This window comes from Octopus sinensis, linkage group LG1, assembly GCF_006345805.1.
Source record: "Octopus sinensis linkage group LG1, ASM634580v1, whole genome shotgun sequence".
In the NCBI taxonomy this organism is placed as follows: domain Eukaryota; kingdom Metazoa; phylum Mollusca; class Cephalopoda; order Octopoda; family Octopodidae; genus Octopus; species Octopus sinensis.
The window spans coordinates 65,924,264-65,951,689 of record NC_042997.1 but is presented as its reverse complement, the minus strand read 5'-3'; the positions used below and the strand labels follow the sequence as shown (position 1 = coordinate 65,951,689).

General features: G+C 35.2%; 1 protein-coding gene across 2 annotated transcripts in view; it reads left to right on the top strand.

Annotated features, from left to right (window-relative positions):
• The window catches only part of LOC115211563, a 389,040-nt gene that overhangs the window by 341,711 nt on the left and 19,903 nt on the right, over nucleotides 1-27,426 (top strand). For both annotated transcript variants that reach the window (XM_036501657.1, XM_029780127.2), the window contains 4 exons: nucleotides 2,477-2,651; nucleotides 8,992-9,063; nucleotides 15,262-15,343; nucleotides 22,709-22,770. In XM_036501657.1, the coding sequence (XP_036357550.1) occupies nucleotides 2,477-2,651; nucleotides 8,992-9,063; nucleotides 15,262-15,343; nucleotides 22,709-22,770 (391 nt within the window). The remainder of the gene's footprint in view (nucleotides 1-2,476; nucleotides 2,652-8,991; nucleotides 9,064-15,261; nucleotides 15,344-22,708; nucleotides 22,771-27,426) is intronic.

Sequence of the window (27,426 nt, the reverse complement as noted above, 5' to 3'; positions counted from 1 at the left end):
ATTACCTTTCTGTTCTCTCATTATATATATATATCTATTTGACTAACATAGAAAAGAACACCAACATGTGTCAACCTGCTTGGAACAACATTGTCATACGACAAAATATTGTAAAGGTGGAATATATTTGGTTGAATTCTTTTGTTGACTGAAACTTGACTTTATTGACACTAATAGGAATTGAACATAGTCCCTTGAGGAATGAAACTTAAAAAAACTGTCCGGTATTAATAAAATTCTCAGCCAATTCTGCTACTTGATTGCCTTAAAGCTGTGTACCTCAACCTTTTCTGTGCCATGGACTGGTTTCATCCATTCCTTCATTCATTTCTTCACTCACTATTCAAGGGAAGTTTGTGGTGGAGTGGAGTCCTCAGATATCTCCTTCATAAGGTCTTATCAGAAGCAACCATCATTAGATTTTCTGGCTGAATTCTGAAGTGTGACCAACTAAGACTATGGATATTGTCCAACCATCTCCTTCTTGGTCTCTCCCTAGGTCTCCTGCCAGTTGGATCAGCTTGGAGAATCCATCTTGCAATTCTTTCCTATGACATTCTAATCACATATTTGTAGTACTGGAGCCTTGACCACTCAATGCAGAGAAGTAGTAGTGCAACCTGCAGAGACTGCCTGTTCTCTCTGCTGGTTTTGCTTGAAAATTAAGTTAAAAATAGATATGTTTGTGGAATACACAGCCATTAATTCTGCATTAATTCAGGGGCAGATAATTCATTTGATCAGACCAGTGAATCTTCACTGAATGGCAGAGACCCACCATTATAATTCATTACAGTGCATCCATAAATTGCATTTACAATTTGAAAAATTCAGTAAAACAGGAGATAATAAGGATTACAAACCAGAATTTATTGGAAAATATAGGCAATCTCCTCCTCCTCATCTGTTTTCTATTCTCACATGGGTTAGATGGTTTGACTAGAACTGGTAAGCCATAGAGCTATACCAAGCTAGTTTTGCTTGATTCCTACTGCTTGATGCCCTTCGTAACACCAACCACTTTTAGAGTATAGCGGGTACCTTTTATGTGGCACTGGTATTGGCTACAACTATGATTTCACTTGGCTTGATGTGTCTTTTCAAGTACAGCAAATCTTCAAAGGTCTCAATTACTTGTCATTGCCTCTGTGAGACCCAACGTCCAAAGATCATGCTTCACCATCTTGTACCATGTCTTTCTAGGTCTACCTCTTGAAAAGGTTCCCTCCACAGTTAGAGATCAGCACTTCTTTATGCAGCTGTCTTCATCCTTATGCATCATATAACCATATCATTGCAGTCTTCTCTCTTGCACACTACCTTTTATACCCAATTTTTCTCGTAAGATGCTTACACTTGGACACTGACATTTCTTTCAGGCCTTCACATGTCCTCTGCTGTCACAGCCCATGTTTCACAGGTGTGTAGATGGCTGTTTGCACACAGGCATCATACAATCTGCCTTTCACTCTGAGTGAGAAGCCCTTTATTACCAACAAATGTAGAAGCTCTCTGAACTTTGCCCAGTCTATTCTTATAAAGTTTTATTAGAAACATCAGAACACTTACACATGGGCTCCACTGGTTGCACGCAATAAATAGATATAATACATTGTGGAAGTTGTAAAGAGAATTTATGGACATTCTGTATTTAATGGTGCTAGATGGCAGAATTAAATGTCTTATTGTATTTAGCACATCCCTCTATGTAGTGCAGTGTTCCCCAACCATTTTCACCAATGGACCCCTTCTGTTTCCTATTTTACTCTACTGGACCCTCACAACCATTCAGTCTTTGGAAAAAAAACCCTATTATATTTTTATAATTATATAATATTAGGAATTGTATGAAAATATTGTTAAAACATTTTATTTATTGCAGAAGTGTAATCAATTTATTGCACATAAATTTTAACTACAAAATCTTATATGAATCCCCCAAGGGTCGTAGCGACCTCACTTGAGAACCACTGATGCAGTGAATTCAGATTGCAGTGGTGTGTGTGTGTGTGTGAATTTTAACTTCTATTTATCTGTGGTCAATAAAAGAAGTAACAATTAAGTACAATCATTATTCATAATTTTTATTCTTTAACCCTTTCGTTACTAACCCGGCTGAAACTGGCTCTGGCTACAAATGTCTTGTTTTCATAAGTTTTGAATTAAAATCTTCCACCAAACGTTAGTCACAATTTATGTTCCTAACACTAGTTGAATGATAACTAAGTTATTTTACTAAATTCTTTGTTATATTTAAAGTAATTGAAAGAAACACTGAGCATCTCAAAATAAATGCAGTAATGAAAGGGTTAAATTTTGTGTATTTATATCAGTTCAGTTAAACTGTTGAATACAAAAGTATTTAAAGGTTTCAATGACATTTACCAAAATAGAAATGCTTTCTGATTGATTTGAAACTTGTTTATTATATGTGTGTGTGTATGACAGACAATAAACTTAATCTATTCTGTTACAGGTGAGCAGTCTTGCAGGCGTGGAGGAGCTGACACAATTGATAACTTTGAACATCTCTCACACAAAGGTTGATACAGACTCTATCAGGTTTTTGAGTGATCATCAGAATCTCAAGTACCTCAGTTTGGCGCACACAAACAATATTCAGGGAGACCAGGCACTCCAGTATGTTAAATGTAAGTGGAAACTTGTATAATTAAAAAATACCATATAAAAGGTACTAATCTCTCCTATTTGTATAGAAAAAAAAAGGTGGTTAAGAGCCCAAAATGAAACATAGGTGAGTGGTGGTCTTCAAATCCATCTAAAAGGACAGCAGTCTCAAATTAGCTCTGATCTGGACTGCAAACAAACCATCACATACCAGCACAGAAAAAGATAATAATAATAATAATAATAATAATAATAATAATAATAATAATAATACTGCTCAATACCACAGATGTGCTTGTCAGTTGTTTGACCTTAACCAGCCGAGCATGTCCCATAGTGGCTGACGATATGTGCATCTCTGATCACGTGCAGTAGTAGTGGGGGAGCATCATAGCCATGTGTTGAAAGGGATACTTTGGGGTTTGAATAATTCACCTCTGGAAACATTTGTGTTTCGTTCAACATTCTTAAACAACCCTTCTTCAGGGACCTTTTGAGTGGGATGGGCTACTCGACCAGAAGAAAATTCTAACTGGGCCCCACCTGCAAGGTCATGCGTTGTTTATCTTGATATGAGATCACTATGTCATGCACATATGGTTGTGATGTATGTGCCTAGTGTACCCTTATTAGATGGGTAGTCATGATGGGTATACTGGGCTTCGTATATTTTACCCTAGTGTCACTTTGATGGCATGCACTGCTCTCTCACTCAATAATGATGATAATAGTGATGATGATGGTGAGGAGGAGTTGTACCCTACCTTTCCATACTTCCAGACACGAGCATATAAGTATATTATCCTTTATTTTATTAACTCTATTTAAGACACAAATTTTTTTATACGTATTTATATATATTCTTATGCATGTTAACTTGTATTTCTTACATCACTTGAGGATTGCAGCTGTTTTCTTTAACAATGTATTATGTATCCGTATTTATATTTTTCACAAAGCTGCCTATTTCTGTCAGACCGTCCCAACCATCACTACTACAACATATCTTGTTATGTAAATATACTTACAATTGTACATATTTTAACTTTTAACCATTTCTATTTCTTTATTCCTTCTGATCCAAATGTTCAGATTAGTTACCTTATTTAGAATTTCATTCTGCTGTAATTTTAAGGCTGACAATTTTATATCTTGTTTTTCTTCGTTTTTCTCACTTAACTGTCCAATATACATACGCTCAGTGAACATGAATATACGCATAAGAGTTTTAGATTGGTATGCAGTTGTTTTTAGATACTAGCATCTAAATTTAAATTTTAATAAGATTAGTTCCATATTTGAATGAATGAATTCATGTTTGTCTTGACACTTAAGTCGTTGCACCATATATGAGAACTTACTTATCAAAGTAAAGTTAAATTGATCTGTTATATATAACTTTATACATAATCTCTTGCACTGAAACTCTTCCTTACCTGCAAATGTAGGGTTATATTTGCATATGGCATAACTACATACTGACATTTGTATATGTAGGTTTGCTTATATTGATATGCATGTGTTTGTGTAGTTATGGGTATTTTAAGTGTGTGTATGTGTGTGTATATCTATATATTGGGTCATTCCATAAATAATGAAGTTTTTTCAACTGCATGAAATAAAAGTTGGAGGGGGACAGCATAAACTACCTGCATCAACATGCTATAAAAGCTGGTAATGATTTTACCTTGTTCTTAATGCAAGTTTTGAAGAGTGCAGTTTGATTTTAACAGTTATTTTTTCAAAGCTATAATGGAAGTGACGAAGGAGCATATTTAGCATATTTTGCTTTATGAGTTCAATAGAAGCAACAACACAATGGTAAGTGCAAGGAATATTAATGCAGTATATGGGGATCGGACAATAAGCATAAGCCAGTGTCAATGGTGGTTCCAGAAATTCTGAGCTGGAAACTACAGCCTAGAAGACAAGTCTCATCCTGGAAGATCTGTAGATCTTGATGAGGATGTCCTGCAAACCCTGGTGGAACAAAGTCCCATTGTAACTAATGAGGAACTAGCAGAGAAGCTTGGCTTTGGTCATTCAACCATTCATCGACACCTGAATGCCATTGGAAAAGTCAGCAAATTGGGTCATTGAATTCCTCACAAACTTTCCGAGTCTAATTGCACAGAGAGTAAATGGGTACTCTTCTTTACTGTCACGTCTCACGAATGAACTTTTTGGGGGCTGAATAGTGACTCGTGATGCGAAATGGGTTCTCTATAAAGATATCAAATGCCAAAGACAGTGGGTAGGGAAAAGAGAAACACCGGAACTCCAGGCTAAAGAAGGTCTTCACCCATGTAAGGTGTTGTTATCTGTTTGGTGGGATATGAAAGGTTTTGTCCACTTTGAACTTTTAAACCCAAACCAAAGATAACAAAGGATATCTACTGTGAGAAGCTTGAGTCAGTGGTAGAAGAAAAATGGCTTAAGTTAGTGCTAGACGAAAAATGGCTTAAGTCAGCGCTAGAAGAAAAATGACCATCTTTGGTTTCAAGATGAAAGGTGTTCTTCCATCAGGATAATGCTTGGCCACATACAGTGAAGATGACATTCCAAAGGCTGGAGCAGTTTGAATGGGTAATGATGCCTCACCCACGATATATATTGGACATTGCCCCATCTGATTATCATTTTTCTGCAGTTTTCAAAATCATTTGTATGGAAAAATTATAAATTCTGTGGACGAGGTCAAAATAATCATGGAAGAGTATTTTTCATCACAGACAAGTGAATTTTGGAAGAGGGGCCTTGCAAGTCTACTAGATAGATGGAAGAGCATTGTAGAAAATGGAGAGTATATTTTAGATTAAAAAAGAACTTTGTTTATCTTAATTTTGAAAAAGTATAAAAAACGCATTATTTATGGGATTACCCAATATATATGTATATATATATATATATATATATATATATATATATACAGCTCACTGTTGACTTACAACCACAATTGGTTCCAACTGACTGGTCCTAAGTTGGCCTATAGGTCTTATATAGCTTTGTTTTATATTTTTACATTCTTAAGGTACATTCTCAGGTAAAAGTCACACACAGCATTCTGTATTATACTATTATACTGGCATTAGTCAAAAATTTCTTAGAAATTAAACCCGTTAGATTCCGACTGGACTATTTATTTTTGCTACGGGGAGCTGGCGTGCCAATTGTTGTAAAGTCGATCGGTCATACGTTGGATAGGTTGTAAGTCGACAATGACCTGTGTATGTATGTATGTATGTATATATATATATATATATATATATATATATAAAATATACATGTGTACACATGCATGTGTGTGTGTGTATGTATACATACTACTCTTTATATATATATATACATACTATGCCAAAGTAAACATTAGCGCTTGTTGCAGTCCACTGGCTTCTGTCAAACTGTCTAACCCATGCCAGAATAGAGAAATCAATGTTAAATGATGATGATGACCTAGTACACTCTGTAAAGTAGTGGGCTTTAGGAAGGGCGCCCAACCTTAGTAACTGTTTCAAGTTAGTATGGAAACTATTGGTATATTGTTAAATCTTTGATTTGTTTTGCTCATTATGCTGTGGCCATGCTAGGGCACTGCCTTGAAGAGTTTTTAGACAAACGAATCGACCTCAGTACTTTTTTTGTTTTAAGCCAGGTACTTATTCTGCCAATCACTTAAGCTGAACTGCTAAGTTATGGTGCGGCATAAACAAACCTACACCAATTGTCAAGTGGTGGTGAGGGACAAACACACACATACGATAGACCTTTTTCAGTTTTCATCTCCCAAATCCTCTCACAAGGCTTTGGCTGGCCTGAGGTTAGAGTAGAAGACATTTGCCCCAGGTGCCATACAGTGGGGGACTGAATCTGGAACCATGTGGTTGAGAAGCATGTTTCTTACCACACAGCCATGCCAGGTCCATCTTCAGTATTTCTGTGACCTCAGTGCACTGAAAGTTCATGTTTGTCTTAAAATGGGACTCATTATCTGTAGTTACATTAAGCTTAGATTTAATGGAGAAAATAGTCCTTCTACTTCATTCTTCACTTTCTTATAAGTTGTTTTTTGAAGTGCTTCAGAAAAATACATATAATTGCATAATTTGACATTGGTTAGTGTATCAGTCTCTGCTCACATTTAGTGCTCAACCAACTGGAAAATATCAGAGGCAGAGATATGATAGTAGAAGTAGGGAATGAAATAAGCAATACTCAATACTAGAGAAATGTGTGTGTGTGTGGCTGGATATGTGAATTTCTATTATATATATATATATATTATATATATATATATATATATGTGTGTGTGTGTGTGCATGTATATGTGTAGGGGGTACTTGGCTGTGTAGTAAGAAGCTTGCTTCTCAACCACATGGTTCTGGGTTCAGTCCCACTGTGTGACATCTTGGGCAAGTATCTTCTGCCGTAGCCTTGTGACTGGATTTGGGAGACAGAAACTGAAAGAAATTCATGGTTTGTGTGTGTGTATATCCCCTACCACCATTTGACAACTGGTGTTGGTGTATTTATGTTACTGTAACTTACCAGTATGGCAAAAGAGACCAATAGAATTAGTACCAGCCTTAAAAATAATAAGTACTGTGGTCAATTCATTCAACTAAAACTTCTCCAAGACAATGCCTCAGCATGGCCACCACCCAATAACTGAAACAAGTAAAAGATAAAGAAATAATATATATATGTGTATTCTTTTATTCTTTTAGTCATTAGACCATGGTCATGCTGGGGCACCACCTTGGAGGGTTTAGTCAGACAAATTGATCCCAGTACTTTTACTTTCAAGTTTAGCACTTATTTTATCAGACTCCTTTTGGTGAACTGCTAAATTATGGGAATGTAAACAAACCAATACTGGTTGTCAAGTGGTGGTGGTGGTAGTGGGGAGGGGGGTCAAACTGGAAGAGTGGGCACTCAATATTGGGGAAAAATGGATTAAGAATTCTTTTTACTAGAATTATATTAATATTCAAACACCAGAGGGTTCTAGAACATTAACATATAGTAAAAGAACTATTTCTGTGCCTGTCTGCATCTGTGTGTGTGTGTGTGTGTGTGTGTGTGTGTTTGTGCATGTCTCTATACACTCAGAGAGAGGGAGGGAGAATGATATGTGTGTCTGTATATATATATATATATATATATCTGTGTGTGTATATAGATATATCTGCATGTGTGTGTGTATATATATATATTTTTATATACACACATATGTAAGGGTATATATGTACATATACTTGTGTGTGTGTGTGTATTTGTATAAATATATTTCGTTGCCATTCATCTTCTTAACATCTCTAGACTCTATTAGGTAATTGTTCCCATCACAGACTATATCATGGCTTTCAAAGAAACACATGCATATGTATTAGTCTCTCATACAGTGCTGTAGCCTTTTAATTTTTTTTTCCCATGACGTTTGCAGTCAATTTTACCAATAAATGGCGCAAAGAAGTACGAAAATCTTTTCTGTCAAATGTTTCTCACTCTTTGCTTGTATTGTGCATATGTATGTATGTATGTATGTGCGAGTGTATTTTCATATATACCTGTATCAGCTTATATGCATACATGTGTGTGTGTATATATATAAATAGATAGATAGATAATCTCGTATTGAGTACTTTACTCTGTTTATGAAAGCCTTTTTATTATGAACAAATGCACACTAGCTATAAATACATATATATATATATATATATATATATATATATATGTATCCGACATTCACAAGCATGCATATACTACTCATACACACACACACACACACACACTCTCTCTCTTTCTCTCTCTCTCCATACATCCAGGAGTAACTTCTTTTAATCTTATCTTTTACTTTTGAATGATTGCAGTTCTGGTTGTTTTGTGATATTTCCACAATCTGATGATTTTTATTATACATATGTAATTGTACATACACAGACAAACACATGCATACTTTATATATATGTAATACACATACACACACATAAAACATATGCATATACATTACATATATATATATATATATATATATAATGCATATATGTAGTATGCAGATACGCACGCACGTATACAATGTATTTATATATTATGCTGATATCTATACATACATACACACACACACACATATAGATTATATATATATACATATATATATTAGTGGAGATATGTATATATTTATATCAGTGTATGTCTTTTTCATTAATCTTTGTGTGTTACCTCCAATTTTCAGTGATAGGAGGTATATATTACATGTATTATATCAGGTTTTATTTGTTTGTTTTCTTATTTTCTTATCTTAATTTATAATTTTTAAATTTTTTTATTTTCTCGACATTACCTTTATGTTCCTGCTTTTTCCAGCTTTGAAATTGAAAGAAATTAAATTACCCAGCCGTCACCAGACTACAGATGAAGGAATATTGCATCTTTCAGGTTTGTACCTCGGCTTGTCGTCTGCATACATATTCTGCATACACCTCTGCATTCATATTCTGCATACACTTCTTCTTCCTCTCCACCTGTAGGGTGTTTAAAGCTAGTTATTAATTTTCTTTTTGATCTGTTACAAAACAAACTTAAATGCTGCTAGCGCTAAAAGAGAATCAAGAGATAGTTTTTATAATTTTATTTCATGGTGAAGTGGTACAGTATGTATATAAGGACTATATATATTCTATATAATATATAATAATATGGCAAAGGTGACTTCAAATTTAAAACTTACTGGCAATGAATATACTCAAAGAACCAGGCTTGTTATTTTCACTTTAATGCAAGATTTTCTCTCTCAGTTTTTTCTTTATTTATTTTCCATGTATCTGAAACTGTCTGTATTTTTTGCTTTTATTCATCTATATTTCACAGATATAAAACAAGTTGAAGTGACAATCATGTTAATATTTGTTATTAATTATCACTCAACTATGTTATGGCATTTTTCTATATTAAATGTGTATGTGTATATATATATATATATATGTGTGTGTGTGTGTGTGTGGCTGTGAAGCTTACTTCCCAAATCATGTAGTCTTGGTTCAGTCTTGCTGCATGTCACCTTGGGTAATGTATACTACTATAGCCTCAGGCTGACCAAAGCCTTATGAGGAAATTTGATAGATGGAAATTGTAAGAAGCCTGTCGTATCTATATCTATACACACACACCTCTGTTCACACACACACACACAAGTGCGTTTTACATGGCATCAGCACCCATGAAATGCTAAAATTCTGTTGGACTTTAATGTACAAATGGACATAACACTGATGACTGGACATCATATTCCCATGAAACTTTTGTTATTGATAGAGCAGCCCCAGGTAACCCTAATATGGCAGCTAAAGAAGTTGTAAAAATTACCAACTATGCAAAGCTTGAAGTTAGAACTAGGAAGAATGTGTAACACCACTACGGAGATTATTCCTGTAGTGGTAGAAGCGCTGGCATCCATCACAAAGAAGCTGCCACAATGCATTGACCAATTCAAAATCAAATATAATATCAGCACTTCACAGAAAAAAATAGATAACTACCTTATTAGGCACTGCTCTTATCCTGCAAAAAGAAAATCAAGCCAGTTTTATAGAAATTATTAAAAACACAAGAAATAATAATAATGGGCTACTTACCCTGAAGAAAATTCTAACTGGGCCCCACTTGAAAGGTCATGTACTGTTTGTCTTGATATAAGATCACCATATTACACCTATTTGTGATGCCTGTGCCTGGTGTACCTTTATTAGACGGATAGTCATGATGGGTATATTTGGCTTCATATATTTAGTATCCCAGTGTCGCTTTGACATGCATTGCTCTCTCACTCAATAATAACAATAATAATAATGATAATAATAATTATTTGTACTCTAGCCACAAAGCCTTGAAGATTTTGGGGGTAAGTGGGGGCTAGTTGATTACATTGACCCCAGTGTGTAACTGGTACTTATTTTATTGACCCTGAAAGAATGAAAGGCAAAGTTGACCTTGGCAGATTTTAAACTCAGAACATAGAGTGAGACAAAATGCTGCCAAGCATTTTGCCCAGTGTGCTAACAATTCTGCCAGCTCACCTCATTATCATTTTCATTAATAATAATAATAATAATAATAATAAAAATAATAACAACAATAATAATAATTATTATTATTTCAAATTTTTGTCACAAGAGCAGCTTGGAGGTGTGGGGATTTGTCAGTTACATCGACCCCAGTGCTTCACTGGTATTTATTTGATCAACCCTGAAAGGATGAAAGGCAAAGTCGACCATGGCAGAATTTGAACTTGGAACGTAGTGGCAGGTGAAATACCACTAAGCATTTCACCCGGTGTGCTAACGATTCTGACAGCTCACCTTACTATCATTATTATTAATAACAATAACAATAATAATAATAGTTATAATAATAATGATGATGACTATTATTATGCCTTGTGCCTATAATAGAAAATTATTATCATTATCATTATTATTATTATTATTATTATTATTATTATTATTATTATTATTAGTGCTTTCTATGTGCTAATTGCCAATCACTTCAGCAGTATGTTGATAATGTCATGAGTAGCAGCAGCTGCCAAGTGACAACAATATGCAGTTGTATGTTACTGTATTTTGAGAGATATTCTTTGCTTCTTTGAAGTAATATGATTTTAATGTTAGTAGTTTAGGAAATAGTTTTGGAATGAGCATCATATGACAGAAGCACACATAAATTTGCAGTTGCTTCCCATTATTTTGTAGGTTTGCTTTTTTTTTCTTTTAACATTTCCTTTTTATTATTTGTGGGGAAAACATGATTTGTGAAACAAGATATTTCAGTTTTGTTAATAGCTATCACTTTGCATTACAAATACAAATAATGTTGTCAAGTGTGTGTATGTGTGTATATGGCTAGGCACAGGCATTGCTGTGTTGTTTAGAAATTTACTTTTCAATAACATAGTTTCAGGTTCAGTCCCACTGTGTGGCACTTTATTCTTTTCATGTTTGGTGTTAGGAAAGGCATCCAGGCGTAAAAACAGACAGTGAGGCCTAGTGTAGTTTTCTGCCTAGCCAGCCCCTGTCAAGCCATCCAACTCATACCAGCATGGAAAATGGATGTTGTTGTTGTTGATGACGACGAATAGCTTAATCTGGATTTCCATGATCAGGGTTTAAATTCTTTAATATTCAGGTTACTCAATCAAATGTAATGCTTATTTGTCCCTGCTGAGTCAGGCACCAGTCTATCTCAGGGCTTATTTCCCAACTATTGCTGGAAAGCATTTGCATCTGAATAAGCTGGTGCAAAGTGAAATGAGGTGCTCAAGAACACACCACGCAACTTGATCTGCAAATCAAAACCATGATCATAAGATCTTGAGTGCAACAACCTAACCACAAAGCCACTCGTCTTTGTGTGGCACCATGTGCAACAGTATTCAACTATAGCCCATTGCAGACCAAAGCCTTGTGAGGCTCTGTTTTCTGATTGAATGCCCTTCCTGTTGCCAACAATATTAATCACTTGTTATATCACTCAAGGATACTGTGTAGCTATTCTAAATCCCGGACACAAAATACATACTACCATTAAATGGCAGTAGGAGCTAACAATTTTGAAAGGAATTTGCAATACGAAGTGTGTTATTAAATGCTCAAGCTAGTTACAGGAATTTATTTGAGAGCTAATTGGATGCAAAAAAAAATAAAAATAAAAATCCCCATAGATGCAAGCATGGTTGTGTGGTAAGAAGGTTTCTTCCCACTGTGTGGCACCTTGGGCAAGTGCCGTCTACTATAGCCTCAGGCTAACCAAAAGCCTTGTGAGTCGATTTAGTAGATGGAAACTGATAAAAGCCTATCGTATATGTGTGTGTGTATGTGTGTGTGTGTATGTGTGTGTGTGCATGCGTGTGTGTGTGTGTGTGTGTGTGGTGTGTGTGTGTGTGTTTGTGTTCATACACCACCATTACCACTTGGCAACCAGTGCTAGTGTTTATACATCCTCATAACTTTGCAGCTTGGCAAAAGAGACTGATAGAATAAGTACCAGGCTTAAGAAGAAAAAATAAGTATTGGGATCAATTCATTTGACTAAAAATGAATTCTTCAAGGTGGTGCCCCAGCATGGCCACAGTTTAATGACTGAAACAAGTAAAAGAATAAAAAAAAAGAACTAGATGAAACATTTGATATTCATATGTTATAGTTTCCATTTGGTTCATATATTTAATCTTCAGAGCAAGACTAAGTATAATAACATACACAGATTAGTATATTCTTTGTAATAACAGGCAGAGTTGTCTTGGGAAGAGAAATAGTGCAAGAAATGAGTTTTTTTTTTTCTTTTTTTGAGAGAGAGACTTAGTCTCTACTGAAGTAAACAACCAAACAGTTAATATGGAAATTTAAGAGTATAAACATATTGGAATATGAAAGTATTGGAATAATTTCTACCTTCCAGACACAAACAAACATCTATTTCAATCATTACAAAAAATACCAGAACTCCTCCTCGTATTACACTATACTACTCTGACTATGTTATTTGGGGTACCAAAAAGTAATGTTGCATGTTATCTAACATTCAAATCTACATAAAACATATGGTAACTATATTTATGTATTCAAAATATAATCCCCATTGTTAGCTCTAGTATTTTTTTCCATCTCCAAACCAGTTTTCTGATTTCTTGGGCAAAAAAAATATCATGTTCTTAAGATGAGAATTATGTTTAGTGGGCCGATTCAGCATCATCCCTACTTCTGAATGCTTTTCTACAGGTAAAGTGTTCAAGTAACCTGAATAAGTAAAAATCTGATGGTGCTGGGAAGCTCAACCTCAAAAAGTGGAGCTTCCCAGCCTAATGAATTTATCTCGGGTTATCTTATTTCAACACGCTGCTTTATTTTTGGTGGAGAGCTCATTAGACCCAATTCCATTCTCTATACATTTTCTCAATCTGCTTGAGATGGTCTTGCACAGTAGACCAAGGTTTATTAAGCCTCTGACATAAGTCCCTGATACTTTGATAGGGATCCTCTTGTGGTATAACATAAGAGTATTTGCTTGAGAATACATTACTTTCTGGTACTCTTAATATTACACTATAATTCACTATCCTGTGTCACATAACACTATCATAATTCCTTGCACTACACAGTCCTGCAATATAGTAGGCTACACTATTTTTTACCTTTTATCTTTTACACCTGTCATTTGACTGTGGCCATGCTGGGGTTCCACCTTGAAGGGTTTCAGTTGAATAAATTGATCCCAGGACTTCTTTATTTTTTTAGCCTAGTACGTATTTTATCAGTATCTTTTGCTGAACCACTAATTTACAGGAACATGAGCACACTGCTTATCAAGCATTGGTGGGGGACAAATAGACAGAAACACACACACACACAAGTATATGATGGGCTTCTTTCAATTTCTGTCTACCAAATCCATTCACAAGGCTTTGGTTGAGCTGAGGCTATAGTAGAAGACACATGCCCAAGGTGTCCTCATGGCTATGATGCTCCTCCATTCTGCTTGGGATCAGAGATTCACATGTCATCAGCCGCTAAGGAATATGCTCAACTGGTTAAGGTCAAGCAAGTGACAATCAAATCTGCGGTACTGAGCAATTATTATCATTATTACTAGCAGAACCTGTGAATATTTCACGGAATTAATAGTAACCTATTGGGTTATTCCTGAAAACTTTATCCAAAAGATCTGAAAGCGTAGCCTGTGTTGTGTCTGTATGGAAAGATAGTCACTCATCTGCTACTCATTGAAAAGTCAAAGAAATCGGAATACGATGATTACTTAATGCACATTTTATATATACTTTATATACTTGATGCAAAATTTTATAGACTTAATATGCAGCACTCATAAAATAAATATTCAGTCATATTTTCCCCTTTTTGCCATAAACAGAAAAAATTAGATTTTAAAATTCACAATGTCACACTTTCATATCTAGAAATCGAAAATTACATAGTAAAAAAAAAATATTATATGTAAAAAAGAACTGAACAGCAGAACGTCTTCAGAGAAGTACCCCCCCCCACTCCATCTGGCAAGTTTTTCAATCCTTAACTTCTTACATTTTAAGGGAGCTATTTTAAGGGAACAAGGCTACCAATGAATCTATTGGTAGCCTAGTTAAGCCACAAATAAAGAATATTTATCCACCAATGCAGTGTTGATCATTTATTCTCACTGTTTAGTAATAGTGTGTGTGTGTGTATATATATATACACACATATATATGTGTGTGTGTGTCTTTGTGTTTTGTTTGTTCACCACTACTACTGCTTGACAACTGTTGCTGGTGTGTGTTTGTCCTTATAACTTAGTAGTTCATCAAAAGAGACTGATAGAATAAGTATCAGGCTTAAAATAAATTAGCAAGTATTGGGGTTGATTCATTTGACTAAAATTCTTCAAGGTGGTGCCCCAGCATGGCCACCGTCTAATGACTGGAACAAGTGATAAAAAATACACAGCTAGAACACCTTTTGGTCTGGGGTGATCTATGACAGGACCACTTCAACAACAGCGAGAAATAAAATATTCAAATTTAGTTATAATTTTAATTTTGGTATTTTACTCTTTCATGTTAAAATCATTCTTTCCTTCTTGCAGAGGTGCCGTTAACAACCCTTGATTTAACCAATTACATCAACGTAGGAGATACTGGAATGACTGGTGTCGGCAAAATACACAGGTCAGCAACTGTATTTTTTTTTATAACCCACCTACCTACTTCTGTTTTTTTTTTAGGTAGCAGGAAATTGTTGTTTATACTAAATTTATAATTGAGTGGCATTCATATGACTGAAAATCATATATAATTGTATAAATATTACTGTTTAGACTAATTTCCATAAACAATATCATCATCATCGTCATCATCATCATTTAACATCCATTTTCTAAGTTGGCATGGATGGCAAGGCTTGACAGGAACAGGCGAGGCCAGGGACTGCTCCACATTCCATAGTCTGTTTTGGCTTGGTTTCTATGGCTGGATGCCCTTCCAAATGACAACCATTTCACAGAATGTTTGGAGTACTTTTTATGTGGCACCATAACAAGTGTTTTTTAAGTGGCACCATCACCAGTGCTTTTTATGCGGCACCAGCACCAGTGCTTATCATATAGCACCAGTGTCATTGCTTTTTACATGGCACCAGAACCAGTGTTTTTTATGTGACACCAGCACCCGCACCAAAGCTTAGTATTAAAAGGATCTTATGATATAACATGGATGCTCTTCTCTTTTGCCTTCCAGTAAGAGAAAACAAAAACATTCCAACTTAATACTAGAAAAAAAAAAAAAGAAGTGATTCACACCTCTGATGTACATAATTCTCCCTCCCCCCTCTCTCTCCAGTAATTGCAAGTCCAGAAAGTAATAAACACTGAGTATCATAGTTTCACCATGACTGTGTATAAATTAGCAGTAGTACTGAATCATAGTCATTTAATTGCTTATATAATGGTGCTTTACTAGATTCCATACCATACTATGCCCGCTAGTATCAGTAATATGATAGGAAATGTCTCCTGTCTACATATGAAGTTGTGTGCATGGGAAAAAAAAAAAGAGCAAACAAATGAAGTCAATTAGGAGAAGAAGGGTGTCTGTTTAGTCTTGTCAGAATAAAACAACCTCTTTAGTACTCATAGTACTGGTTAAAGCAGGAGTTCTCAAACTGGGATATGGAAATCTGAGATCTGTAAAAATATTAGAATTTCAAATTAATCAAAACAACTACTTTTCAATGGTGCATCCTCAGATTTAGTAAAGAGTATTTATGAAAGAAACTTTGTCAAACCTGTTGTTTAAAAATCATCGCTTCCAAATGTATTGCCTGGCTTATTCTATCCATAAAATGATATCTATTTTTGTCTGTTTTATGGTTTCCAGTAATTTTGTAATGTATTCTTTACAAAGTTGCCAATCTTGCCTGACATAATGAATGGAAATGCTGGAAGAAAAAGTAAGAAACCTTCTCTCCAAATCAAAAGATAGAGACAATATAGGACAGAGGAGACTCTTCAGTCTGGCTAAGGACAAAACAACCAGTCTGGTGCTGATGCTATAATAAAATAAAGTTTTTAAAGTGGTTGGTAACAGGAAGATCTTCTAGCCATAGAAACCACACTATACTCACTAGTGGAACATGTTACACACTTGTCTAAGAGGGTAATAAATCTGAATTAGAACTGACTCAGATTGTCACAACTCATCTAACTCAAGCTTGCATGAAAAATTAGGTGTAAAATGATGACGACGATGACAACGACAATCTTATAATAATTCTGCTTGTCATTCATTACTTAGCCCATTGGTAACACTTTCATAGAATTAGAGAAAAAGAGGGAGAGAGAAAAAGGATCAGGCAGGTAGATAATAGCAGGTAGAAAGAAAGGAGAGAGAAAAGATAGACATGTGGTAGAGGGAATGTAATATTTATTAAGTGGTTAAGAAAGTTAGTTGAAGGTAGTGATATAGAGGAGAGTTAAGAATACACTTTTAGCAAAGGGGTGAGATTAAAGAAAGGCAGAGAGAGGGGACGGGAGAGAAAACGAGAGAGAGTGAGAGAAAGAGAGAGGAGAAAGAGAGGGAGAGAGAGATGAAGGTGGTGATGGTGGCAATGGCGAGTGCATAGTGAAAAGTAAAATTTTTTTTCATTGAACTAAGCTTTTTATATCACCTACCACTTAATGCATGCACATCCCAAACTTGCCATCCACTTTAGAAAGAAACCAGTTTCCTGTTCGCTTGCCATATGCAATGGCTATCAATAAATCATAAGGGCAAACATTTGATAAAGTGGAGTTGTTCTTGCCTGAACCTGTATTCAGCCAAGGTCAGCTACATGTTGCATTCTCAAGAGCTCACAAACTATCTGATGTGAAAGTTAAATTTATCAACACTGACATACAAGAGAAAAGAAAAAGAACTTACATGAAGAACATAGTCTGCAAAGAAGTATTGGACTCAAAGGTGTATGCAAATTGAAATGTGTATTGGCTCTGAACCATTGCCTTGGCTTACAAGTTATCACTGATGTGGTTTTCAGAGTATGCTATGTTGCATTAAATTTTTACCCCAGTGAAATTGTGAGCCCTATATTTTACATATAAACTAATTTTTTTTAACTATAAAATTTTTGTTTTCTAGATATGAAAGTGTGACAGTGTGAATTTTAAAATCTAATTTTTTCTGTTTATGGCAAAAATTGAAAAATAAGAGTGAATATATATTTTATGAGTGCTGAATATTAAGTCTATAAAATTGTGCATCAAGTATATAAAGTATATATAAAATGTGCATTAAGTAATCATCATATTCCAATTTCCTTCACCTTTTAATGAATAGCAGATGAGTGACTGTCCTTTGATACAGACACAACACAGACTACGCTTTAAGGTTTTTTGGATAAAGTTTTCAGGAATAACCCAATAGGTTACTATTAATTCCGTGAAATATTCACAGGTTCTGCTAGTAATAATAATAATAATAATAATTGCTCAATGCCACAGATTTGATTGTCAGTTGCTTGACATTAACCAGTTGAGCATGTTCCTTAGTGGCTGATGATATGTGCATCTCTGACCCTGAGCAGAAGTAATGGGGGAGCATCATAGCCTTGTGTCGAAAGGGATTCTTTGGGGTTTGAAAAATTCACCTCTGGAAACATGGGTGAAACAAATAAACCTTATTCAGAGACCTTTTGAGTGAGATGGACTACTCAACTTGAAGAAAATTCTAACCTGCAAGGTCATGCACTGTTTATCTTAATATGAGATCACCATGTCGTGCACATATGGTTGTGATGTATGTCCCTGGTGTACCCATATCAGATGGGTAGTCATGATGCGTATACTGGGCTTCATATATTTGTACCCCTGTGTCACTTTGATGGCATGCACTGCTCTTTCACTTAATAATAATAATAATGATTTCAAATTTTAACACAAGGCCAGCAATTTCAGAGGAGGGGATAAATCAGTAACATTGATCCCAGCCATGTAGCCGGTACTTATTTTATTAACCCTGAAGGGATAAAAGGCAAAGTCGACCTCAACAGAATTTTAACCCAGAATGTAAAGTGGGATGAAATGTCACTCAGCATTTTTGCCTGGCATGCTAAGCATTCTGCTGGCTTGCCTTATTATTATTATTATTAATATTATTATTATTGATGAAGATGATGACGATGACAATAATGATGATGAGGAGGGCCGTGTTTTAAGTTATATAACTGTCTATATAATGATGATGATTTCAAGTAGCGTAGTTGTCGGTATAATGGTGATAATATGAATTCTCTCATCAATGAAAAACTATTCTATGCTTGTATAGAATATTTCTTATAACTGTCATAAAAACGAAAACAAAATAAAGAAAAGAAGAAAAATAAAAAATATCAGTGTATTAGGTCACCTTTCAAAAAGAGAAAAAAAAATCTCAGACAGATTCTGCGTCTGAAGTCATTAATAAATCTTAATTGGAAATAAATGTAAGATCAAGCGACTGACCTATTTGTTAATCTACTGGCCTTCTCATTTATTTACACCATAATGTATTAGTACACATAGTTTAAAAGTTCAAAGACAAATAAAACTTGATGTTTTTCCTCAATGGCCTGTCAACCCTTGCTAATTGAAAGCAAATTTATTCCCTTTATGACTAAGATAATGACAATATCCTGAGTTTTTTACACATAAACTAGCAACATTTTTAGGACTATTATTTTAAGACCGTCATATATCGTGTTATCATTTAGTCAGAGAAGAAGGCGGCAAGCTGGCAGAAACATTAGCGCACCAGGCAAAATGCTTATTGGTATTTCGTCTGCCACTTTGTTCTGAGTTCAAATTCTGCCGAGGTCGATTTTGCTTTTCATCCTTTTGGGGGTCAATAATTTAACTACTAGTTATGCACTGGGGTTGATGGAATTGACTTAATCCCTTTGCTTGTCCTTGTTTGTCCCATCTGTTTAGTCCCTTATGGGCAATAAAAAAATAAGAAAAGAAGTGCAGTGCTCATGATGTTTGTAGGATCATACAGATTGGTGAAGTTTATGTAGTTGTCATATTCAGCCTCACTACAAAGAATACAGCAAAATGTTTAGTTGTGTGAGACACGGTAGAGGAAGAGAGCTTACTATATTGAGCAGATTTGGGTAGAGGTGGTGTGCATTTTGCTAGTTCTGAGGTACAGAAACTACATAGCCTGTGTTGGGAGGATCATTATGTCAATAACAAACATACTCACTCTGGGTCTATTTCACTTCTTTTATTATTATTCATCCATCTGTTAAGTAATCAATTGATTGAGTGATCAGACAATTAATTTAACTATTATTTAGTTTACTGGTTAAATGTTAATGAATTGCCTAATAATAATAAAATGCCCAGTACCAGGTAGTGGCTCAAATGCCCTGGTGCAGTACCAGGCAGTGGCTCTAATGTCCTGATGCAATACCAGGCAGTGGCTTTCATTGCTTCTGATCTTAATTGATTGGAAGAGTTATGATGTACATTGTTTTGTCTTGGTATAAAAGATGGGCTACAGCAAATATTCTGCTCAGTACCACAGATTTGGATAATTCACCTTTGGAAACATGGGTGTTTTAGTCAATGTCCTTAAACAACCCTTATTCAGGGACTTTTTGAGTGGGATGGGTTACTTGACATGAAGAAAATTCTAACTGGGCCACCACCTGCAAGATCATGCACTGTTTATCTTGATATGAGATCGCCATGTCATGCATATATGGTTGTGATGCATGTGCCTGGTGTACTCTTATCAGACAGGTAGTCATGATAGGTATACTGGGTTTCATATATTTTACCCCAGTGTTACTTTGGTGGCATGCACTGCTCTCTCACTTAATAATAATAACAATAATAATAATTATAATAGCAACAACAACAATAGAGGTGAAATACAACCAGTGATGACATAGAAGCTAATGATTCCCCCAAAATAAAGAAAATCTGTTTCAACACATGAGTTTTCATCAAGAATCTAGCAAATCACATACAAAAAGGAGACAATTATTTGTTTAACTTTGAAACTGTAGCAGCAAATTAGAGTGCTGGATAGAATGTTTTGCTGTATTTGTTGCACACTTGACAAGGTCAACTTTGCCTTTCATACTTCCAGGTTTGTTGAAATACATTGCCAATTAAGTACTGACGTTGATTAAATTGAAAAGCCCTTACCATACAAGTTTCTGCTTTTATCCCCAGTTAGAAATTATTCTTATTATTTTGTAATTATCAATCATTATAAGGTCATGGTCTTGAGATTATTTACTTTCTGCTGACAGTAGATTTTTAGATTATACCATAAACACTGTCCTAGGTATATGTTTAGCTTGTCTCTCAGTTGGCCGTTTTCACCATTGCTCAACAGTATTACAGAGGCAGTAACTTGATCACCTCAGTTGTGCTCAGACTGTTTCCAGAAACAAGTACCTAGGCCCAAGTTCACTTATCTCCCTACTCGTAGATATGCCATGATGGAAGATAAGGCAATACATTCACAGCTTGTATGGAGCCATATAGGATGCCAAATATTGGTTAAGTATAACTATTCATATCTGCCTTAAGGTACCTGGATTATCTTCAGGAGTTTACTTCTTTAGGTTTTTGTCAAACACTCAATAAATTACCCCACTAGGCATGAGAGGTTTACAAGGTGGTATCATAAAGTTCCCAGACTAGTTCTTTTGCATGCCAACAGATAGCAGAACATAGTTGCATTTGTCATGGACAGGAAGTTGGAACAAAGAGCCAGTGGGAAATTTTGCTTCAAACTTGGGAGGTCTGTTACAGAGACATTGAAAATGCTTCAACAAGATTACAGTGTTGAGGCAACGGCTCATATGTAATGTTTTAAGTGGCACAGGCGCTTCAAAAGCAGGAAAACATCCCTGGAAGATAATGAGTGATCTAGAAGACCTGCCATGAGCATCACCCCTGAAAATGTGATATTGTACATTGATAACCCTAACCCAGACCGTCTGTTGAGAAATTCTATGCAATGTTTGAAGTGTTTGAGGGAGGACATCCGGCAGAAGTGACTGGATCTGAGGAGCTCAAAGAATTAGATTCTTCAAGATGACAATGCACCCTGTCATCAAGCTCTCCCCACTCATGAATTTGTCACCAAAAGCATCATGGTATCTCTTCTGCACCCACCTTATTTACCAGATTTAGCACCTGTGGACTTTCATCTCTCCCCCAAGATGAAAATGTTTAACACTATTGTCAACATCGAGAGTGAATTGCAGAAGGTCCCCGACTCACTTACAGAAAGCAACTTCCAGGCTAGATTCCAAAAGCAGCAGGAAGGATGGGACCAGTATATTGCTGTACAAGGTAACTATTTTGAATGAGATGATATTAAAACATAGGTAAATAAGTTATATTTTTATTAAACATAACTAGTCTGGGAACCTTTTCATACCACCTTGTATTATAGTGAACATGGTTTACTCAGAGCCAGTCTCATTCTTTCATCCTTGAAACCTGTATTGGTTTGGTGCAAACAAATGGTACAAGCCTAGGTATATATGTATAAGTATATACACCATATGTACCATCCAAGAACCATTAAACCTTTTATGGCTAGTTATTATTTGAATATGCATTGTCTGAAGGAAGTCTGTCATCATGAAAGCTATTCCCTGGAAGAACTATCACCATTAAACTACCATCACGTTAGAGCCTATTGCTTGAAGCTTATTTGTTTTAAGACTACCACTGCAGATAAAAATATAATTACAGAACCAGTGAATGAGCTGCTGGAAACCAAATTTGTCTTAAATCACTTGCTAACATATTAGAAAAGAATGATATATTAGACAGTATGGTTCTATATACACATTATCCAAAACAAAATGTGATAGTCACATTTACGATGCCCTGTATCTTAGTTCTTGCTTGATTAGAAATGATTTAGGGCTGACAATAAGTCATTCTTTGTAGAAATTTGAACATTGCTAGTAAAAAAAAAAGTTAGCTTATTGCATTGTTATTTAATTTACAAATTTTGTCTTTGCAGTTTGAAAGTTTTATTACTTGGGAATACAAGAATTACTGACACTGGCATGAACTCATTAAAAGGTAACAAATTCTCCGTTCACATATATTCTATATTCATTCCATTTCCTTTTATCTTGTAAAGGTAATTTTATGCTCTGATACATAGGCTATCATTTTTGTATTACAGTGCAGATATTTACCTGTGTGTTTATGTGTATATATGTGTGTGTGCATATGTGTATATGTATCTACCTGTCTGTCTGTCTGTCTTATTGCGTGTGTGTGTGTGTGTGCCATCATCATCATTGTTTAACGTCTGCCTTCCAAGCTGGCATAGTTTGGATGGTTTGACAGGAGCTGGCCTGGCAGAAGACTGCACCAGACTTCTGTGTCTATTTTGTCATGGTTTTTATGGCTGCATTCTTTTCTAATGCCAACCACCCCACAGAGTGGACTGCTATATATATATATATATATATATATATATATATATATATATATGTATGTATATCATAACAGGAGATTGAAAAAGTGTTGATATATTTATTCACCTTTACATGTGTTTCATTTCCTAATAGGAGTTACAAAATCGTACATTTAGAAAATATATGTAAGATATCTCCTATTGGAAATTCTTCAGACAGAGAATCAAATATTTATGTTTGTATGTTTGTATATATGCATTCATATATGTCTGTGTTTTTTTTATTTATTCATCTTACATCTATTTTCCCATGTTAGTATGGGTTAGGTTAGTATGTATTATTAAGGTATTATTTCACAGTCAGATATCCTTCCTGTCACTAACCCTTACCTGTTTTTCAAAAGTTTTCATTTCACTTGGCTTCAACAACATAGTCGACAACTTGTTGACAAGGAACTGTTAACAAACATATACTTATATACATGTACATTCATACACCAGCACACATGCATGTGTGTATGTGTGTGTATAAAGGAACAGTAATATAAGTACCAGACTTAAAAATAAATACTGGGGTATACTAAACTTTTCAAGATGGTGCTCCAACATGACTACAGACTTGTGACTGAAACAAGTTACAGAAAATATGTATGTATATAAAGTCATAAATGACAGAGAGGCAGTTTCATGATATTTTATTTTAAAATAAGAAAATTGTTCTGTAACTTGAAAACATGTAGATAGTTTATATTATTATATTTAATTTAGGTAATTTATATTATGTAGATAACTTATGTTAATTATATTTGATAATAAATAAATTACTTACATGTCTGCATTAATGCAAAATGCAAATAAGTTTTCAAAATATTTACATATATATGTATATATATATATATATATATATATATATATATATATATATAAATAATGAAGATATTATTAATAAATAATAATGATAATATAGATGGCTATTTAGAGAAAGCTAAAAGGAAAATATATGAATGTAAGGGTTCAAGATAGCACCAGTTTTGCTAGAAATAGGAGTCAAAATTGACTCAATTAGCCGCCAGCACTGAAAGTTAACATGCTGATGAAATCAGGAAAGCAAGAAGAAAAAAATAGCCAACATACCACGGTGATGGACAATCACAAATGAGAATGCAGATATACCCATATCACGTGATTTTCATCTGAGATACATTTGTAATTTCATTTGCCTATTACTTACTGATATTCCTAATCAAAAAAATGTCTACTAAAAAAACCCCATCAAAAAATGAAAATCAAACAAATGCACAACAGGCAATGCTTTTTCCATATCTCCTATTATGCTCTTACCTAATTCGTCTCAACAAAAATTATGCAGTGGTACAACACTACTTGTGCACTGACACAGCATTTGTAATTTCATTTCACTATTACTTACTGATATTCCTAATTAAAAAAATGTCCACTAAAAAAGACCGACAAAAAGCAAACACCAAGCAAATGCACGATGTGCAATGCCTTTTCTTTATGAACAGTGATGTTCCACTACACCGGCTGCCTTTTCAGTGCCATCACAGTCAACTGGATTCTGTAAAGCTATTCTTCTGTATGATATACCCATTTTTCTAGCTTCTTGGCCCTAGAAACAGTAAAAGTAATTACACAATAAATGATGAGTATTGAGGAAGATTGCACCTAGAAAATTAGCCTCTGAGGCACAAGTCTGGGCAAGGTTGTTTATGGAAGGCCAGCAGTCGCTCTTGCATACCCGCCTCCCCTCTCCACACCACTGATGTTATCCAAGGGAAAGGCAAAGGCCAATACAGCTTGGCACCAGTGATGTTGCAACTCATTTCAACAGCTGAGTGAACTGAAACAATGTGAAATAAAGTGTCTTGCTCAAGAATACAACACGCAGCCCAGTCCGAGAATCCAAATCACAACCTCACAATTGTAACTTCGATGCTCTAACCACTGAGCTATGTGCCTTCACTGATGGGTATTACTGCTAATATATATATAGCTTTTTGATCTGTCTGTTGTATCGATTGTGCATTGATGTAGGAATGGGTTGTTCTGTGTGCTGCAGCATCCTTTGCGTCTTGTTTTTCATTTGTTTCATTTGATACATATATACTCTTTCTCTCTACTTCTCTCTCTCTCTCTCTCTCACACACACACACACACACATATGCATGTGTGTGTGTGTGTATATATATATGTATATATATATATGGCACGTAAAAAACACCATCCGAGCGCGGCCGTTCGCCAGCCTCGTCTGGCACCTGTGTCCGTGGCACATAAAAAAACACCATCCGAGCGTGGCCATTCGTCAGCCTCGTCTTGCACCTGTGCCAGTGGCACATAAAAAAACACCATCCGAGCGTGGCCATTCGTCAGCCTCGTCTTGCACCTGTGCCAGTGGCACATAAAAAAACACCATCCGAGCGTGGCCATTCGTCAGCCTCGTCTTGCACCTGTGCCAGTGGCACATAAAAAGCACCCACTACACTCACGGAGTGGTTGGCGTTAGGAAGGGCATCCAGCTGTAGAAACACTGCCAGATCTGACTGGCCTGGTGCAGCCTTCGGGCTTCCCAGACCCCAGTTGAACCGTCCAACCCGTTAAACGATGATGATGATGATGATATATATATATATATATATATATATATATATAAAAATAAATAAACAAGGGCAAAAGAAAAAAAATCTAATGCCAAATATGCTGAAAATAGACAAATCATCAATAACCATATAATTTATCACTATAAGTACGTGTCTCGAAGTAAGCTGACCGAAATTTCTAAAAAATTCTGCTATTATCATATCGGTCCCAATTTCAGAGTTAATTCATAAGTATTTTCTCCTCGTCAGCGATAAATACAGTAAGAAATAAATGAAATACCTATATATATACACACATATATATTCACATGCACACACACACACACACATGCATATGTATTAATATATATGTACATGTGTTTATATGTGCATAATTGTGTGATATGTATGTGTGTAAGTGGCTATATATAATAATGCATGGATATTTGTTGTATATTATGATATTTAATATTTTTATGTATAAATGCACACAAGTATTTGTTATTTTCATGTTTGAACATGAGTATCAGTTTAGCTGCAAATGTATCAATTACAAATTGCATTATTCATTATAATCTATTTTGATAGATTTAATTAGCTATGTACTCAGGATACATTATTCATTCATTTTTTAGTTCATTTATCTGTATATTTACATATTAGGGACAAGCATAGCTGTGTGGTTGATAAAATTGCTTCCCAAGCACATGGTTTTGGGTTCAGTCTCATTGTGTGACACCTTGGGCAAGTGTCTTCTATTACAGGGTTCAAATGTACAAAAAAAAACCCCAAAAGACAGAGACAGACACTCAAAAAAAATGGAAATGTCTTTGACTTTTAGAGCTTATGCTCTTTGACAGAAAAGAATGAGGAAAGAAAACAGAAAGAAGTGAACATGGAGAGAGTAAAGAACAAAAACGTGTCTGGATTAACAGTTTCACATGACTGAACCTCTTCCTCTCTTGGACCCTTATTTCTCCTACCTTCTTCTCAGACCTTTCCAGGAACCACTTTAACAACACACCACCTGGATTACCATTGGTCTCTTCTTGGACTCTACTATCATGGCCCTTACTGTACATTGTTGTCTTTTGTTATTGTCTTGGGCTGACCAGACTTTGTCAGTGAATTTGGCAGACAGAAACTGAAAGAAGCCCATCATGTGAGTGTGTGGGTGTATGTTTATGTTTTGTTGCTCTAACATGGTGAGATAGTTGTAAATGAGTATCTCTGTCGTACTAGTAATATTATCCACTGACAATATTCTGTCAAAAATGTGTCTGGTCATGGAGGAATATTATTTTGCCTGGAAGCAGGTGAGGGTGGTGACAGGAAGAGCATCCAGCTGTAGAAAGCTTGCCTCATTAAAATCTATCCAACCCTTGCAAGCTTAGATAAGTGGATGCTAAACGATGATGGCAATTTACATAGTTATTAAACTAGTTAGTGTTTGTGCAACTTAGATATTGGCTATGAAGCAGATTATTATTATTATTCTTTTTCATGTATGTGTGTGTTACTTAACATGAAATGACCTTGTCTGATTATACTGTCTGCAATAATTCTTTGGCAGCATATATCAGAGAGATATTACTTTGACATCATATATCTTGGGAAATTACATTCATTGTTATGAACCAAATTCGTTCTAACTTTTGGAATTCCACAAGAATATTCTAGAATAATTCAACTGTTTTTGCAGATTCAAAGTAA